At 39.5% G+C, this 18,058-nt stretch overlaps 4 protein-coding genes across 5 annotated transcripts; 3 read left to right on the top strand and 1 right to left on the bottom strand.

Moving 5' to 3' along the window:
* Positions 1-445: 445 nt before the first annotated feature.
* Positions 446-5,774, top strand: LOC117568398 (platelet glycoprotein V). Its single transcript, XM_034249029.2, is given in 10 exon segments — positions 446-1,218; positions 1,518-1,980; positions 1,983-2,066; positions 2,128-2,186; positions 2,339-2,502; positions 2,562-2,698; positions 2,761-2,913; positions 2,981-3,161; positions 3,264-3,403; positions 3,471-5,774. Coding segments are annotated over 9 exon segments (1,497 nt in total). The 5' UTR covers positions 446-1,218; positions 1,518-1,682; the 3' UTR covers positions 3,752-5,774.
* Positions 5,763-8,127, bottom strand: LOC117568399 (ornithine decarboxylase 1-like). Its single transcript, XM_034249031.2, has 7 exons — positions 7,441-8,127; positions 7,221-7,378; positions 6,663-6,786; positions 6,431-6,604; positions 6,130-6,378; positions 5,999-6,067; positions 5,763-5,935 (listed from the first exon to the last, which is right to left on the bottom strand). Exons 1-7 carry the CDS (start codon positions 7,705-7,707, stop codon positions 5,795-5,797), a joined length of 1,182 nt encoding a protein of 393 aa, XP_034104922.1. The 5' UTR covers positions 7,708-8,127; the 3' UTR covers positions 5,763-5,794.
* A 1,831-nt stretch (positions 8,128-9,958) lies between these two features.
* On the top strand, positions 9,959-11,466 carry LOC117571489 (uncharacterized). 2 transcript variants are annotated; one of them, XM_034253657.2, is made up of 3 exons: positions 9,959-10,052; positions 10,111-10,329; positions 10,470-11,466. In XM_034253657.2, exons 2-3 carry the CDS (start codon positions 10,288-10,290, stop codon positions 11,277-11,279), a joined length of 852 nt encoding a protein of 283 aa, XP_034109548.1. In that variant the 5' UTR covers positions 9,959-10,052; positions 10,111-10,287; the 3' UTR covers positions 11,280-11,466. The 2 variants fall into 2 exon arrangements, with proteins under 2 accessions (XP_034109548.1, XP_051860916.1); XM_052004956.1 differs by lacking the exon at positions 9,959-10,052 and having other exon boundaries at positions 10,106-10,329.
* A 3,469-nt stretch (positions 11,467-14,935) lies between these two features.
* Positions 14,936-17,839, top strand: LOC117570059 (hairy/enhancer-of-split related with YRPW motif protein). Its single transcript, XM_034251494.2, has 3 exons — positions 14,936-15,394; positions 15,466-15,680; positions 16,781-17,839. The coding sequence occupies exons 1-3, from the start codon at positions 15,165-15,167 to the stop codon at positions 17,548-17,550; spliced, it is 1,215 nt and encodes a 404-aa protein (XP_034107385.1). The 5' UTR covers positions 14,936-15,164; the 3' UTR covers positions 17,551-17,839.
* The last annotated feature ends 219 nt before the right edge of the window (positions 17,840-18,058 follow it).

Here is an 18,058-nt window from a genome sequence, read left to right as displayed (position 1 = left end):
CGTAATTGTCGGTCTTAACAAAGCCAAGAAGAGAATTTTCGATATTAAAAACTGAAATATACCGGAAGTGCTTTTCAATATATCGAAACTTTAAAGCACAAAAACTTACTAAAATAGCATTCGTATGAACAAATGCAGTTACTCATTTTATAATATCGCATTTTGCCGAAAATCGCTGCCTTACAACGGAAATCCTTGCATTGGTAGCCGGAAACTCATACGGCGCTTTTGCAAATATTCTTGATGATGTCTAGATATATGAAAGGAAACACATGACACACTTCAATTTAAATTTTGCACGCGTTTCAAAAATACTGCACAAGTGTGACCATGACGCGCATCGCGTTCTTGTTGGGTTCGATATATCCTAAAACCATACATTTCTCAGCTGTTGCTTATGGTCACACTCGCTAATAAAACAGCTTTGAACAACTTTTTGAAATCGGAAAAAATCAGTCCGCAGACGTCGGTTTTGCCAAGCAAACGTGCTTCTGAACGCGCTATCCGCACTCTTTTTATTCCCATTAATACGCATACATACCTATACACACATCATATACCTAATGCGTGTATCGGCGCGCGGAAGCTCTGAGTATAAAGAAAAAAGAAAACTAATCTCCCACTTGCTGATACGTTGCCACAACAAATAATCCTAACACACAGCGCTTATGTTGTTGCTCTTTGCACCACAACAAGTACAACAATTGCCATAATTTTTCGCATCACCCAACGTATGTACTCTTAGTAATTCAGTTCTCCACCAGTCCGTCGTTGGCGTCACAAGGGACACTTGCAGAAACAACAACGTCGACGAAAAATCAGCAAACAGGAAAAAAGAAAGCGCGACTCGTTCGTTCGTCGTTGGTCATTCAACAACCTCTTTGGAATGATATCGATTTTCCGTTATAACGTTATACACACACTCTGACCGAGTTTACACACACACACAAACAAACAACAAGCACACGCCCCACTTCAAGCCACAGACAATCCTACCAACACCCCAAGCCGCCCCCAGTCTGTAGCAGCTGGGACGGGGTATTGTATGCCTTTGTCTCAATGCGTGTGTGTGTGCGAGAGTGCGAGTGAGAAGGAGTGACGGACTGTTGATGCAGAGCGAGTGCGAGTGAGCAATGATTTAATTGTTGCACATCGGGGAAATTAATAGAAGCATGTTTAATTTGGCACTGATCAAATAGGGACGGACAAACATTTTAGGTGAGTATAGTGTGAAAAATGTCATTGCAATTTCTATGCGTAGCTTTTTTTGCTTTGTCATCGGATTATCTGATTTGAGAACGACTGTACGTGTTTTAGCTCCTCAATTAGCTCAATTTATTTTTAATCCGACTTCTGTGCAAAATCCCAAAGCGCACACAAATAAAATCGCGCAAGTCGCGTATTGTTCGTTTAATTTGTAATTCACTTTTTGTTGTAGTTTTGTAGTTTCATTTCTATTTGTCTCTCCCTCTCTCTCACTCTCACTGTCTCTGCTTCTTCTATGCGGCGGCAAACAGGGACACACACACAATTGTAAATAGCATCATCAGCACATCAGCGACATCACCGGCGACAACGCAAAACTTTGACGTCGTAACGATCATTGAGTTGAGCTTGCCCTGCGTCTGTGTGCGCGAGTCTGTGTAAGTCTGCGTCTGTGTGTGATTGCTTGAGTTTCCAACATGGCAGGACAGAGGGCGCTGCTAGTCCAACACCTGAATGCACTGAGCACCGTTAGCTGTCTGCTGCTCTTCTTTTTGACTCAACAAGCACTGGCTCAAGGAACACCACAACAGGTGTGCCCAGAGCAGAGCGATATCTCGCCTTGCATTTGCACGGTGAAGAAAAATGGCTTGGACATTTTATGCGAAACAACCGATTTGGCGCACATCACAAAATCTATGGGCACGCTGAAGGGCAAGAGTCCGATTATCTTTTATCTGAAGCTGCGCCACAACAACCTGCCCAAGCTTCAAGGATTTGTTTTCTTGCGCTGGATATCCGCCACTTGACAATACACAACAGCAGTTTGGCTGCCATCGAGGAGAATGCTCTCAGTTCGTTGGGTAAGTGGAGAACACACTTCGCATTGATAAATATTTTAACAAATTCTACATTCATACTTAGGCAAGGGACTAACACAGCTTGATGTTTCACTGAATCAGATGAAAACGGTGCCATCACAGGTAATTAATTGTTAACACATATTTCATTGCATACTTTGCGAGCGCTATAGATATATTTTAATTCGATAGCCTTAGTTATCGTATTAGCAACCATCTTGTCTTGCAATTGAAAGCGCCATTTTAAAGCTATTGATTAATTCTTTGTTTTGCAGGCCCTGCAACATTTGTATCATTTGTTAATATTGAATTTGAATCACAACAAAATCACTGTTATACATAACAATGCCTTCGAGGGACTCGATACATTGGAGATACTCACGCTCTACGAGAATAAAATCACACAGGTTGACCCGGAAGCGTTCCGCGGCCTGGAAAAGTGCGTATGAGTGTTAAATAAAGTATTAACCTCTGAAAGTATTAATTTGTTAAATTTAGAAAACTGAAGCGTTTGAATCTGGGTGGAAATGATCTGTCCAATGTACCGCAGAAGGCGCTCTCCATATTGGATAATCTAAAGAAGCTCGAAATACAGGAGAACAAGATTCGTACGATCAGCGAGGGCGACTTTGAAGGTAAAATATGCATTTAATAAAAGTCTATTGGCAGAACTTTAAGCATCCCAATTGTATTTCAGGCCTGCAGAACTTGGATTCATTGATATTAGCACATAATATGATCACAACCGTGCCTGCAAATGTATTTTCGCACTTAAGTCTACTCAACTCATTGGAATTGGAGGGCAACAAGATCAGCGTCATCGATAAAGATGCATTCAAGGGTCTAGAGGGTAAGAGATTGGAATGCGATTATCTGCTCTTAAACTGACTGACATAATACTATGGAAATACCCACAGAGAATCTGCAGTATTTACGTCTGGGCGATAACAATATTCATGCCATACCCAGTGAGGCATTGCGACCCCTCCATCGCCTGCGTCATTTGGATTTGCGTAACAACAATATCAACGTCTTGGCTGATGATGCGTTTACTGGCTATGGCGATTCCCTGACATTCGTTAATCTTCAGAAGAATGAGTAAATTAGCTCGCCACAAGTGCACAAATCTTATCTTTTGGAATGCGTCTCATATTCATCAATATTATTTTTCTTATTATTCTTATTATTATTCAATTGTAGCATTAAAGTGCTGCCAAGCACCTTATTCGAGAACCTCAACTCATTGGAGACATTGAATCTGCAGAATAACAAGCTGCAACGCATTCCACAGGACACCATGGAACCAGTCATCGATACTCTACGCATAATTGACATCACTGGCAAGTTGTAGAAATTACCTAAATCGAGCTTACAGTTTTCATTCTTGATTGTTATCAAATAATATAGATAATCCATTGAATTGTTCGTGCGAATTGATCTGGTTCCCGAAGTTGTTGGAGGATCTAAAAAATAAGGACGATGAAATGTCACAGAAGAAGAAGCCACTGTGCCACATGTCGCTGGACAATCGCGAGTATTTTGTGCAAGCGATGCCCATCGAGAAGATGCACTGCGCTGGCCTCAATGTGAGTCCCTCACCCACGAGCGGCGGTCTCATGCGGATACTGCAAGTGAACATTTTGGCCCAATTAGCCATGTTTAGCGTGGCGTTTCTGAGTAGTGTTTAAAAAATGCTACTTCAAAAGCATTAAGAGCATACACACGCAATCGTATCAATTGCATTCACATTCCGTTTTTCCGATTAGTTTTATACACACACATAGTATTATGTAGGTGGTCATGATGGCTCATCATCATCAGACATAGACGAAGTGATACTTATGCCCCCACAAAACCAAAAACAAATCAAATCAAAGCCCAAAAAAAAAAACTAAAAACCAAAAAAATACCATAGAACTTTTGTACGCCTACAAACCTTTTTCTGTGTTGTTGTATTGTATTTTTTATTATAGATTATAGTGAATCCGTGAATTATGCAACTCTGGCAATTGTTAGACTCAGAATGCACCCAACCAAGAGCAACAAAACAAGCAGAACAACAGCAATATCACCCCGCAAGTGCCCCCCATCGATTAACTGAATACTCAAATGCAAAATGATACTCGTACACACCCACCTTGTTGAATTGATTATTTGATGCCAATATGCCATAAAACGCGCAAACAAAAACAATTATTAACTGAACACTGCAAACACTCGAAAGTACACAAAACAAACAAATAATAATAATAACAATTATAATTATAATATAGTGCAGTAGCCCGACAAATGCTGCTTATAAATATTAGTACAAGCTCGTTAATTGTTAACGCTTAGCCTTGAATAAATGAAAGATTGTAAACGTAATTGTTATCAAAAGGCATCTATGTATGTAGTTGTAAGTTCCACAAAAATGATAATTCGAAAGAGAGATTTAAACGTAAACATATCTGAGAACGTGAATTGTTAGCAGCTAAGCTAAGCGATATTATTATTAATTGAAAATTATTATTACTACTTGTAGTCGTTTTAAGAATTATGAGAGAATCTTTACATGTTTTATCACAACTACAATGCATATATTTATACATATATGTAATATCTACTATATTTATGTACCTATCTATTGTGTGTAGTACTAATAACATATGTCGTCGTCTTGTCGTCGCTGTTGTGAGATACAATCATTATAAAAACTTTTGTTTGTTGTTCAATTTCTATTCTGTTAGCTATTCAAGTTTTTACAATGCAACCTAGTCGAAATTTGCAAGATTCTATTATTTACAAAATTCTTACTATACTATATATTGCTATATACAAATCTATGTGCAACTTCTTTTAAAAATTTGCAAAAACAAAAGAAACAAAAAAAAAATTACTTTAAAGAATTGTACGCGTTCAAACAAGATAAAACGTAAACATTTGCATCAATCAACAAGAACTGATTATGGAATAAGTAGTTTGTACTCTTTATATGGAAGAGAGGTGGAAAAGTTATAGGAATGAGGGTTGAGAAGCGGACACATTTGTTGTCCCGCATATACACATACATATCAATTATTGTATACATAATCGTTATAGATATATACACAGTGGTAATATCGTAACATATCAGGAGTGCGCCAATTATAATTGGTAGCCTCAAAAAAAAAAAAAAAAAAAAAAACAATTGAAAACTCACAAATTTTATAGAATTCTACCACACTAAAATTACAATTTTTGAAATTGTTTTTTTTTATATATGTATGTTTCTATGTATGTACGTACCTCTATTGAATTGTATTTTAACTAAGTTATACATATATACCTATAGGCTAATTTATATTTACATTTAGATTTATATTTGAACCATCTATTCGTCACATCTTTCTTCTATATTGGGCTCCTCGTCAGTTTGGTTGGGTCAGTTAGCCACTGGCGAGTTCCCGAGACGGAAGTAAGAATGAAAAAAACCAAACAAACAAATGCAAACAAATATTTTCAAGAGAGTGTGCTCAATATGCCAACTCGGGTCAGTTTTGGCAATAGCTGCTCTCTTCGAAATATTAGAAATCAAAACAAACAACAAAGAAAGGAGTCGAATCCATGAGGCAAAATCAATTGTAAAATGCTTCGTTGTAGAAGTCAAAGTGTGCGAGGCCTTTGGCCATGCAGACTATGTTTTCTCGCGAATTATCAAAGAATAAAGAATCATATTGGTTACTAATACAACACTTGCTTTCTTTATTTAGTCAGATGGCTTTAAAGTATAGCGTCTTGGGCAATGGGAAACCATTAAAGGCGCTGGCAATGGGCACTGTGTAAGCGCCCATATTTGGAAAGCCAATTAAATCGCCCCGATTTAGGTTGGGCAAACGCAGATCTTCAGAAATCTATTAAAGAAATTGGATATTAAAATGTGTTAAATGAAAATTTGTAAAAAGCAAACAATTTACCTTATCCAACGCATCACAGCTAGGACCCCAAATTAGGCTCTTGAATGTAGGCAAATTCTCGGCATCATCCTAAAAAATAAAGAAGACAATTTAGGACTACATAATTGCATAATAAATGATAAATTTCCTACCAAATAATGCTCTGCCGTGACGACCTGATGATCATAGAGAATACAATTAAAGGAGCCATAGACGCCATCGTTCAGATAGTACATAACCGTGTCCAGTTTTCCTGCCGCATTGCGCACCTCCCGCTTGGCATGAATCTTGCAGACGAGAGTATAAGCAGCTGCCACAAAGAAACGTCCAGGTTCTGCAATAATCTCGATGTGTTCATCAGGAAAGTGCTTCTCGACTGCCTTGTCCACAATGCCAGCAATCTGTAAAGAATTAAATGTTAGTCGTATACTTCAGACAAACCACATAACATACCTTGCCAAACTGTTCGTCATCGCTTCCGGGGAATCCCCCACCAATATCAAGTAGCTTTAGATCGTAACCCAGCAGCTCACCAAACTTAAAAATGTTCTTCGCCTTCTTGATGGCCCGCTCATAAGCCTCGTATTCGCTGCAGCCGGAGCCCACATGGAAGCTGGTGCCAGTCACCTAAGTATAGAGATTACTTAAGATTACATTTACATTACTTCCTACCAATCTTACTCACAGACAAGTCCAGCGCCTTGGCGAGCAGCATTAATGCTGAGGCATCAATGTCCGCATCGCAACCGAATTTATCTCCCAGCGGGCACTGAGCGGCCTTTGCCTCGCACTTGAAACGTACAATCAGGCTGGAAAATGAATGAATAGATTAAGATTCAGTCTCAGACTGATAACAAGTAAGTAAGTCAGCTACAATCGAGTGAGCTCGGTAAACATATTTAGGGGAAAAAGTTATATGTGATAAGCGATTTGTAAGAGTTATTACAATAGAAGACTTTAACACTTTTGTAAAAAGAATAGAACAAGATCTGCTACAGTTTCCATCAATAAGCAACCCTGGTAATCCGATACCGCAGTCAATAATCTGAATTATTTTTGAAAAATTTTGGTGTTTGGTAACTGTCAACAAAATCGTCTCGGCAACTGATATTGATGGAGATAATCACATTAGTATACACAAAATATTCACGCATTTTTGGTAGCCACTAAATTACAATACATTTTTAAGGGTAGCGTGTTTAAAGTTTAAACCGAGACTAAGTCGGATTTTCGGTATACGCACTTTGAATTGGGATAGTGCTTGTGCAGTTTGTAAACCTCAAATTCGTTATCAACCGTGCCCTTGAGCACGTGCTGTTCTCGAGCATAATCCAGATGACTGACCGGGCGACAAGGATTAGCAAATATGATGCGCTCTGGTTCGACGTTACTGTTCAGCACCTGTTCAAAGTAAAATACTTTATAATAAGCAGCTAGCATGTTAATATTAATGCTATACAAACCAGCTTAAGCTCATTTTTGGAGGCGCAATCAAAGCCAGCTCCCAGTGCAGCCAGAGTTTGTACGATAATGGGGTTATCGTTGCACTTGACCGCATAATAAGGCTTGATGCGTGGCAGATGCTGTTGCCACAAATGGAATTTGCGCTCCACGCTCGACAGATCGCATATATTGAGCGCCTCGTCGCAATCCTCTAAATGTGCCTCGTCGACTACTTGTCGTATGTTGAGCACTTGCTCATAGTAATTGATTTCAGTTTGCGACGACATCTTGACGAGCCCAACGAGCGGCGATTACTGATTAACTAGTCGCGTCGCCCCCTTGTCGAGTGATTTGCCATTCATTGTTTTGTGTGGCTATCAGTTGAAACTGAATTTCAACAGATTTGCGGGTCAGTTTAAAAACGTGACGTGCGCGTGTCCAGGCGAATGACCATTTGAGAGAATCACGGAGGAATGGGGAGGATCGGAAAACAATGCGCCTCTAATTAGGCGGCAAAAGGTCAAGAAAAAGGGGCTTACAAATAGCCGTTACCTACGTGTGTCGAGCTAAACTATTAATAGTACGTGCCATGGAAATTATTTACAACCTACAATATTTGGGATCGTAAATAATTTTAATGCGTCGAGCATGTAAAATCTAATAAAATGTAAATTTTCCAAAGAGCAACTTCAAAATGCGCATAATTGACACACTTTATTCATTCAGGGTTACACAGCACACAAAACCCACACACACACACTCAACATGCATGTGCATTACAATCAACTGCCCCCAGGGCTGACAATTGGCAATAACCATAAAAGTGTGCTTGTGTTTTCTTCGAGTGTTGGGAGGGTCACTTTTTTTTGGTGGTGGTGTGACACTTGTGTGTGTGTGCACATTGACAATCGAGTGCGATAACCCTCCCTCCCTCATCCACCTACTATTGATGGGCAATTAAAAATTAAAATCATACTATTGAAATCGATATTGCAATTGAGCATCTTCTATGCTATCGATCAATCCCTAATTGGCCGCAAACTCACCCTTTGATCAGGTAACGGTTTGTGACTTCACTAAAAAATATCATCAACTGTCAAAAAGTTATTGAGCGATTGTCAAAAATAATGCATCAAGCAAGTCACGCCGCTGATCGGAAAATTGGAAAATCTGAAAAGTCACGGCAAAAGTCCATTTCGATTGCAATCAAATATCATTTTATCTGTCCAGAGCAATTTGCTGCGAGTGTCATCATTCCATCATTCATTTCCACTCCGACCGTGCACTTTTAAGTGTTTCACATATCCTGGCCACACTTCAGCCAGAGTTTGAGTGATGTGACAAATCTGCGACAAGCCGCAGAGTGCTTCAGTTCTCGTCGAGTCGCGTTGAACAGCAATTTACAATTGTAAAACTGGTTTTCCATTTTACACTAAAATGCATTTAAATCATTTTGTAATAAGCCCACAAAATTTAAATGGATATGTCATTAATTACTTGCGGTCCTCTCGAGTTCCTATAAATTGTCTTCTTTAACATCAACAAAAAATTTCCTCCCAAGCTCAACCCTCTTTCATTTGTTTGCTTCATCAACACGAAACAGCTACAATGGCGTAACAAATTTAGCGTGTTCTATATAATTATCAGTTTGACTCAGTCGACAAGTTCACAAAGCTATTATAGAAAATAAATGTTTCAAGTTTCCTGGGAAAATTTGAATAATTTAAAATCACAACAGAGAAGATTGAACTGATTGAAGATACATAAAATTTTAAAATATATGTTTATACCTGAGCAACACCGACTTGGATTTCAATTATAAACAAAACATTTGGTCAAATTTCTAATAAATTTAATACTTGCAGTGAAAGCATAGTTAAAAAAGTTAAGGAATGCAATATAAAACCTTGCAATGCTACTATTAATAAACTTTCTGAATATAATTCTTAATTTTAATACCGACTATTTAATAGCATTTGATACAGAAACAAATAACTTTATATGTACATATGTAGTATTCTTATGTTTTGTGTGTTCCCTTCCATGTTAAGCAGAGATTTGTAGTTTTACGAAAATTCAAGCAGAGTCCTTCAGGGAGTATTTCGGTGGCAATTGGAACATTTTGATTTAGAGCAGCAAATTGGCGCCTGGCCCACAATAAAAACCGGCGCTCAAATAAACTAAGCGACTGGGCTGCCCACTCAGCAAGAGAGAACGCCAAGAGATTCAAATGGGGGGAAGGTGAAAGGGTAGAATAGTAGTCGCATTAGCACATTAGCATGCAGAGTGTTTCGTAGGAGCTCGTCAACAACAAAAACAACAACTGGAAGTGCATGACTCGAGGGTCCACTCGAATTAAAAACCATGCGAAATCTGCGCTGTCGAGAGGCACGAGACCCTTTCGGGAGACTATATAACGAACTGCGCCGATGCCGAGAGCCGAGTGCCGACGAAGTCATCGGGTCTCTCAGCTGTGGGTGTGTGTGTGCGTATGCATGTGTTGGCGCGTGCATGTGTGTGTGTGCTAGCTCGTTTTGGCACTTGCAATTCAATGGCGGCTGGCCGCATGAGTCACCACACAGTGTCGGCGTCCTTGCTCCACCTGCCACAACATCGTCGCATCAGCAGCGGGGTTAGCTACAATTCTAGTTGCCATTTTTGCTTCTCTAATATTTCTTTTCTAATTTCAGTGTTGTTTTGTTAGGCCGACAGAGCTGCAGCAGCCAACAGGAGCAGCCGCTGCCCGCCGTCGCCACACATAGAGCAGCAATGCCTCAGCCGTAAGCAACTATAAGAACAGCAACAACAGGGGCGGTAACAATAATCACACAGCAACAACAACAACTTGATATTTTTTGGGTGCTGACATGTCCCATTTGCTGAAGCGCACCAAGAAGTCCTGTCTCAAGGTGAGTGTCGAGTTGAGCACAATCGATAAAAAATCGATATCTAACTTAAAATAACTGCACGGCGGTCACACTTAATTACGCATTGGCATTCAAGACAGTGGGGATTGAACTTTTATTATTAAATGTTGCTGTTGTTGCAGCTGCTGCGCAAAATATCCACATCAAAGCAACTGTTTGTGCAGCGTCTGGACGAGGACATTGAAGATGATGAAGAAGAGCAGGAGAACGGTGCGGAGCAAGAGCAGCAATCGCCAGCAATGAGTTGCAGCTTGGATGCGGCAAACGACGATAAGCAATACAGCATGTGCCACCAACAACAGAACCAGAATACCCCGGAACCATCCGTCCAATGTTTGGAATACGCCTGCGAAGCGGCAATCCTTGAGGAAGAGCAACGGGAGTCGGAGCAACTGCAGTCGTCTCTCAACATCACATTCGACTTGATGCACTACAAGGAGAATGTACGCTATTTGCGTCACACACCCTCCAATTCAAGCCTAGATCTTCAGCTGGAGCTGCAGCAGCAGCCACAGCACCAACAACAACAACAACAGCCGCCTCAACTCCTGACGAGGGATATCCCCGCTCCACGCCCCTGCAGCGTTAGCGTTGGGTCCAAGTTCGATGGCAACTACCACAATGTGATCATCATGGAGCAGCCGCCCAACGATGATTATCCTATTGTCAAATGGGACATCAATGGCAACTCTCTAGATGAGGAGCACTTTGATCTGCGCCAGCATTGGGATGCTTTTGACAATCGCTGGCGTCAGCTGCAGTCGGCGCAAAGCAAACGCCTGGGGAGCGCTCAGTCCCAGAGATCGAGTCATCATTCCAGCTCCTGTACCCTCGAGACATGGATCGATGATGCGGAGTTGGGACTGTGCGATGACTCGCAGAATTTACTGCAAACCAACAACAACTGCAACCATTGCCTTAAGAGTTTCTGAGTATTGCGAAAAAAGCAATTGCAAAATAGTATTTCCCGCAAAAAAAAGAAAACCTAAATGAAAAGCATGTTAACGAAATCAATAATCGGAATTTTCTCTGCGCTCGCTCGACGTTAGTTTTTCTAAGAGAACTTTCCATTTTTTGAAAATTATACGGTCTATTTTGAAGCAAATCTTGCAATGGTTTCTTTTCATATTGGGTGGGATTACCAAAATTGAAAACTTTGAAAAAAGTAACGTATTGTTTCTTGGTATGTACAATTTTGAATCATCAGAGAAATTATTGAAATCATCAGGGAATTTACCACTTTAAAAAGCGTTTAAAAAAATAGAATATTTAAAAAAGAAATAACTAGTTGGGAATAAATAATAATTAGATAGCTGCGATAATATATTTTGATTTTATTTGTGTGTATTTTATTACTTTTACAAATTAAAAATTTATTTCAGGAATGTGCTAGACCAATTATAATTTTTCTTATAGAAATACTATACGTATAATATTTTTGAAGGAATGAGTATATTCATTTTATTAAATAATGTCTGCAATTTTGTCAAGAAATCTAAAACAAAATCTATTTTTAGTTATTTTAAGTTATTTAAAAAATTTCCAAATTTTATCATATAAATTTCCAATCTTCTTTCTAATTTTTTCTTAACTTACGCCACGTTTTTTTTTCTTAAGAACTGTACATAAAATGTATTTTTTTTAAAGAATGTTTCATTTTATTGTTGGGTGGGATTACAAATGCCAGTCAAGGCAATTTTCATTATTCGAAAATTGGTAACAAAAGCCCATTAAAAAAAAAACAACAACAATGTAGAACGAACGAAGCGTCTCCTTCTCAGCCACGACATGCATTAAATGCACTTCAAACGATTTGGTCTGCGCTTTTTGTAGCTAGAGTCCCATACGGTACGAGTATTCCATCCATTTCATAGTGCTAGACGGTCGCACGACCCGCACGTGCTGAACATGCGTGAGAATCGTCGAGCCTTTGGCTTTCCCACGAGCCATTTCTCACTGTCGAGCCGCCTTTCGCCCTGCTCTTTCGTGTTCGTGGTGGTGTTCTACTCTCTTAGGGGTGAGTTATTGCTACAACACGGTGCGCTACCACAACATGAACAACTACGACTACACAATTATATTGCTCGCCCACACGGGGCATGTCCTTGTAACCTGAGCGACAGCTTTGTTGTCGCCAGCAAATGAAAACCACTTTTCTTAATTTTTATTCGGCATTTGAAATCGATATCATGTGGAGTTACTGGAGAGCACTGCCTACATAAAATTAATCATACGTAGTGTGGTACCTTAGCTCTAGTCGAGGAAAAGAAATATTATGAAGCTATTTTCCTAAGATGATAATCTAAAGAAAATTATTATTCAAAATTATTTCTTTAAAGGATAATCAAATGAATGATTATTATTGTATTTTATAATCTATTAATATATATATATATCATTTCAATTATTTCTCTCGGAAGTATTTGTATTTATATTGCTTTCCAGCCAGTATTGTTTAAAAGCTAATTAATTACATATCAAATTCATCACATTTCTTTGTGAACAATATAAATAGTAATCATGCCTTACATGAAGATTTTTTCCAGACAACACTTGTATAAGCAAGGTTATAACAAAGTAAATTAATTAAATGGAAAACGAAGATAAGTCTCAATTCACCGACGAAAAGAATTGCAATATAATAATTACCATCATATAATTTTTAAAATAAGTAGCCTTCCGATACTAACAATTAATATTTAATTTTAAGTAAAATATTTGGAAGCAGAACAAGTTTGGAAAATTGTAATTGTATGTACTATTTAAATTATATATTCTTTCGTATTTATTGTTGTGGCATAATAATGATAATATTACTAATTCATAATTACTTCAATATTAGATTTATAAAATTAACTTGATTGTCTAACGGTTTTTATTACCCCTTTAATTTTGTAAATAAAGTAAAGCTTATGTTTTAAAAAGTCAGGATTATATATATTTTTTTTCGTTTGTTAATTTGTAGAAAATAATTTATATATTTTATTTTTCATGATGAATGAAAAAAATGATTAATACTTTTAACTATTTGACACAAAACAACATTTTGATTCATTTAAAAATATAAATTCGGTTCAACTTGGACATTTTCGACATATTCAATCTCAAATTTCTACTTCAACTTCATCCAATAATAACAATTATTATAATGCGCAAGTTAATTTTGGCAGCATGCGGAAAACTGAGAAATCAATTGGAATGAAGAGAGTAGGTCATAATAGGTCAACGACGCAACGCCGCGGCACCTGCTCCATAACCTTGAATCGAAGTCGACCATTGACCTAATAACGAGGGTCAGGTCACAGCAAGCCAAAGGCAAACAACACTCAACAAGCCAGGGGCAGGGCGGGGGGTCGTTGGCACTTGTTGGAGCCGCATGCCGCACACGAGCCGGCGGCAACAACGACGACGCCGTCGTTGGTCGCGTGCTCCAGTTTCCAGGCAGTGCCTAGCCAACAACAACAATGTGTGGCAACAAGTCAACGTCGTGGCGTGGCAAGTGGCGGCCACCAAAAAGACAATGCGACAAGCTGTGGCAAGCGGCCATCGAGAACGCCCACAGCGATGATGCTGCCATCGTCGCCTCTGCTGCTGCTGCTGCCGCTTAGAGATACAATCGGCATCGATGACAACAGTTTGCGATTGCGGATGCGGCCAGAATCGAGTAATAATAATCATTGAGCTATTTCATTTGCATGGCACCTTGGCAACCAATTGTGGCAAGTGCGAGTGCGAGTGCGACAGCTTAACAGACTTGGTATCCTTGTCGCACGCAGGCAAAAGCATTGACAACAACAGCAACAACAATCACAGAAACGGCAACTACACTGACAGAAAAAGTATACCAAGTAAATGAAATATTATTAAGAAAATCATATTTAAATAAATGTAATAAGTATACAAAAAATATATTTAAAATATAAAATAAAATAAATAAATAAAATGCAAATTCAAATTAAAAATGTCTCAGTCAAAGGCAAATTCTCAGGGTTTTCCGGGTGTTATTAGAATCAATAAGTAAACTGATAACAAAAGTATAAAGTGAAAGCTTAGTAAAATATTTATTATTAACATGTTTTATAATAAGCCTAACATAAAATAATTTAAAATGAAACTAGGTGAGTTATTATATCAAAAACAACAAATGTATACAAATTTTTCTCTGAGTGTACAGCAGCAACAATAGCATCAGCGGCGGCAGCGGCAGCGACAATCTGCTTGTTCATTTGTTGGTTTCTCCCTGGCAATGATCGCTGGCACTGGCTGCTTAGCTGCCTTGCCGTTTGCTGCTTTTTCTACCCCCAGCCAGGCTAAGCGTCGTTGCGGCACGCGCTGCCCACAATAAAAAAGAGGGTGGTTGCTGCTTCATCTTATTGGACCGTTGCTGCTGCTGTTGCCGCCGCTGCTGCTGCTGCTGCCGCCGGCAACAGCGACGACAACAAAAAGGGGTTGAGAGGTTTGGCCAAGCGGCGGCCAGAACGTCCGCTAGTCGTGTGCTGCAAAATCAGTCGAACGCCGTTCGCGCACACGATAAGTCACGTGCTCAAAACTAGCTCCAGATACCGCGCAGCAGCAGCAACATCAGCAGCAAGTTCAACATTTTGCAGCAAGAATACAAGAGCAAGTTCAACACTTTGCCGCAACATCAGCAGCAACAAAAGCAAAAGATAACAGCAGCAAACAAAGCAAAGAATTGAAAGTGATTTCAACAGTGTTTAGTGACTGTGATCAACAAAATATAAAACAAAACAAAAACAAAAACCCAACAAATAAAATAATTAAACGACAACCACAACCAAGTGAATCTAAACAATCAAATGGAGCACAATATGCACGTGCAACATGCGCCACCATTGCATCATTGGGGTTATGGTGCCGCAGCCGCCGCTGCGATGCCTGCCACACCCCAAGGTCATTGGGTGCCACCGCCACAGAGCCACAGCCATCACAGTCATCACAGCCATCACAGCTCGCACAACAGTCTGAAGCGTGCGCTCTCCGAGAGTGACTGCGATGAGCTCTACTCCGAGGAGTCCTCCAAAGAGCAGTGCGTATACTTAATATTCCCCAATTACATGTGGTTCCTAATTAATTTATTTTTCAAATTCTTTCGTGCAGAATCTCGCCTAGTGAACCAGGCAGCTGCCAGCTCATGAGCCGCAAGAAGCGTCGTGGCGTCATTGAGAAGAAGCGCCGCGATCGCATTAATTCCTCGCTCACCGAACTCAAGCGTCTGGTGCCATCGGCTTATGAGAAACAAGGATCCGCCAAGCTAGAGAAGGCAGAGATCTTGCAGCTCACGGTCGAGCATCTCAAGAATTTGCAATCAAAAAGTAAGTAACAGTTTCTTGAAGATTTCCTTGAGAGTTTAGTTGACTAGACAGTACTTATCTATAGATAGATCTGCAAGGATTCTTCACAGATTTCTGAAGTGTAGATTTAGGCATATAAAATTATTGACTATATGCGAAAATATTGCTAGCCCAGCAAGTGAAAACTTTTATATTAGTATTTGTTTCAAGGGAATAATTTTTGATATTTGAAATGAAGTGAATTGAAGAAATTATTATTGAAGTCACTCTACGTAATTTAATTTATAAATTTATTTATATAACTTTTTAAATATTGAAGACAAAAAGATTTTCAATTCATTTCAACAGTAAATTAAATATATTTAATTTTCATATATATAAAATTTTTTGTTGATCTGTTAAATTGCAAATGCAATTATCTTTTCTTTATATTATATTAAAAAACTTATTTTTGGAATGTTCCTACAAAATCTCTTTATTATTTTGTATTTAGTTCTTTATGTAAAGTTTGCCTAAAGAAAATTATGATTTATTTAATCTCAAACGCAAAATTAATGAAATAATCTTATTATTTTTATTTATTTTTCTGTCCGAAAATAGTAATTCTATGAATGAAAATCAAATGTTTTTCCCAAAAAGAAAAAAATCTGTATAGTTTTCACACTTGGGCTTTCCACTGCACCCTTGGGAAAAGTAGCCCGATCAATTTGCACAAAATATGTGTCGCATTACAATAAAGCTGGATAAACAGTGTTAACCTGTTGGCTCATCAAGTGCTGGGAAAAATGCGCAAACAATTGTTTTGTTTAAATAGGGGAAACACAAAAAGCCGCGAGCCGAGAGAATTTCTAATCTCGGCACTTCCCACGCTGCCTTTCACTGTGTTGTTGCAAGTTGCACTGCCAACGATAATAATTTACCACCATTAACCACCACCAGCTTTTTACACCACCCAATCCACTGCCTGCCTAACTGACTGACTGACTGACTGACTGACTGTCCTGGGTGTAGTGCTTAGTGTAGGACATTCAATAGGGGTTGGTTTTTTATGGGCTTCGCTGCGTGGGAACTATTTAAACTCTTATTGACTTTTGCCTCTACAATTTGTCTTCCATTTGCAGCTCTCGACTCGCTCAACTATGATCCACAGCGCGTGGCCATGGACTATCACATCATTGGCTTCCGCGAATGCGCCGCCGAAGTCGCTCGTTACCTCGTGACCATCGAGGGCATGGACATTCAGGATCCACTGCGACTGCGCTTGATGTCCCATCTGCAGTACTTTTCGCAGCAGCGAGAGATCTCCGCCAGCGGCGGCTATCAGCCCAATTGTGCGGCCACAGCGTACGGAGCTCAGGGCTACGGTCCGGTTGCGGGAAGTGCCAGCTCTTATGTGGCAAGCAGCAGCAGTGCCTACATGAATCCCTCGCCACATCACGTGAGCCGCTCCAGCGTGTCGACGACGAGTGGCGCAGGTGCTAGCGATGCTTTGCCCACTCACGAGTCGAGACCAGAGGCAACTTCCCAGCAACAACAACAGCAGCAGCAACAGCCACAACATCAGCAGCAGCCGCAGCAACATCAGCAACAGGCCCCACAGCAACCACAACAGCAGCAGCAGCAACAGGCAACGCAACATTATACACAGGAACACTCAGGACATGCGGAGCAGCCGCAGCAGTCTCAGCAGATTCCCACCTACACCGATCTCAGCAATAGTCATCGCAGCGAGGTGCCCACCATCACAGCCGAGAGTCTCAGCTACAGCGCCGCTCCTCATCCGTATCCTGTGAGCAGCAGTCAGGATTACAACAATGCGAGTGCACTGCAATACGCGGCTGCAAATGGCGCCAAACCCTATCGTCCTTGGGGTGCTGAGATGGCCTATTAAGAGAGAGCGTAGTACAGTGGATCCTACATATATTGGACGATTACAAATGTTAAATTTATTAAATGTATTACGATGAATGCGAGTGACGATCAAAAAGAAATAGGCGTCCGCCTTATAGAGTTGTCCGTTAATAAAAGTTTCACTGTACTACGTTACCCTCTCAGCGACCGACAGCAACCGTGAAGTTCAATCGATTTCTAGTCAGATCAAAGCCGAACAAGTGTGATAGTCTTAAGTTTACTCAAGAAGGTCTCAAATATGAGACCCAAACTTTTAAAATTTTACTCACTTTGAGTTCTTAGCTTAAGCACAACTTTTGATAAAAAATTTTACAAATTGTCACAAATAAAATTAGTTTATAAGTATTTTTGTAAATAATATTATAATAATTTTGATACAATTTTACCTAAAGCAAAAATTGAAATATTTTATAAGTATTTTTGTAAATAAAAGAATTTTTATAATGGAAATCTTTTAGATTTATTTATTTTGAAAGTAATTGAAAGAG

This window comes from Drosophila albomicans, chromosome 3 (genome assembly GCF_009650485.2).
Source record: "Drosophila albomicans strain 15112-1751.03 chromosome 3, ASM965048v2, whole genome shotgun sequence".
Classification (NCBI taxonomy): Eukaryota; Metazoa; Arthropoda; class Insecta; order Diptera; family Drosophilidae; genus Drosophila; species Drosophila albomicans.
The sequence above is the reverse complement of the archived record's forward strand: the minus strand, read 5'-3'. Positions and strand labels throughout refer to the sequence as shown.

What these genes read in the sequence shown, in the direction of transcription:
- LOC117568399 (XM_034249031.2), bottom strand. Translation starts at nt 7,707, where the DNA reads ATGTCGTCGCAAACTGAAATCAATTACTATGAGCAAGTGCTCAACATA. An exon ending in AAGCACTATCCCAATTCAAA is followed by an intron (nt 6,787 to 7,220) that starts GTGCGTATACCG and finishes TTCATTTTCCAG; the next exon opens with CCTGATTGTACGTTTCAAGT. An exon ending in TCACGGCAGAGCATTATTTG is followed by an intron (nt 6,068 to 6,129) that starts GTAGGAAATTTA and finishes TTTATTTTTTAG; the next exon opens with GATGATGCCGAGAATTTGCC.
- LOC117571489 (XM_034253657.2), top strand. Translation starts at nt 10,288, where the DNA reads ATGTCCCATTTGCTGAAGCGCACCAAGAAGTCCTGTCTCAAG. An exon ending in CCAAGAAGTCCTGTCTCAAG is followed by an intron (nt 10,330 to 10,469) that starts GTGAGTGTCGAG and finishes CTGTTGTTGCAG; the next exon opens with CTGCTGCGCAAAATATCCAC.
- LOC117570059 (XM_034251494.2), top strand. Translation starts at nt 15,165, where the DNA reads ATGGAGCACAATATGCACGTGCAACATGCGCCACCATTGCATCATTGG. An exon ending in GAGGAGTCCTCCAAAGAGCA is followed by an intron (nt 15,395 to 15,465) that starts GTGCGTATACTT and finishes TCTTTCGTGCAG; the next exon opens with AATCTCGCCTAGTGAACCAG. An exon ending in CAAGAATTTGCAATCAAAAA is followed by an intron (nt 15,681 to 16,780) that starts GTAAGTAACAGT and finishes TTCCATTTGCAG; the next exon opens with CTCTCGACTCGCTCAACTAT.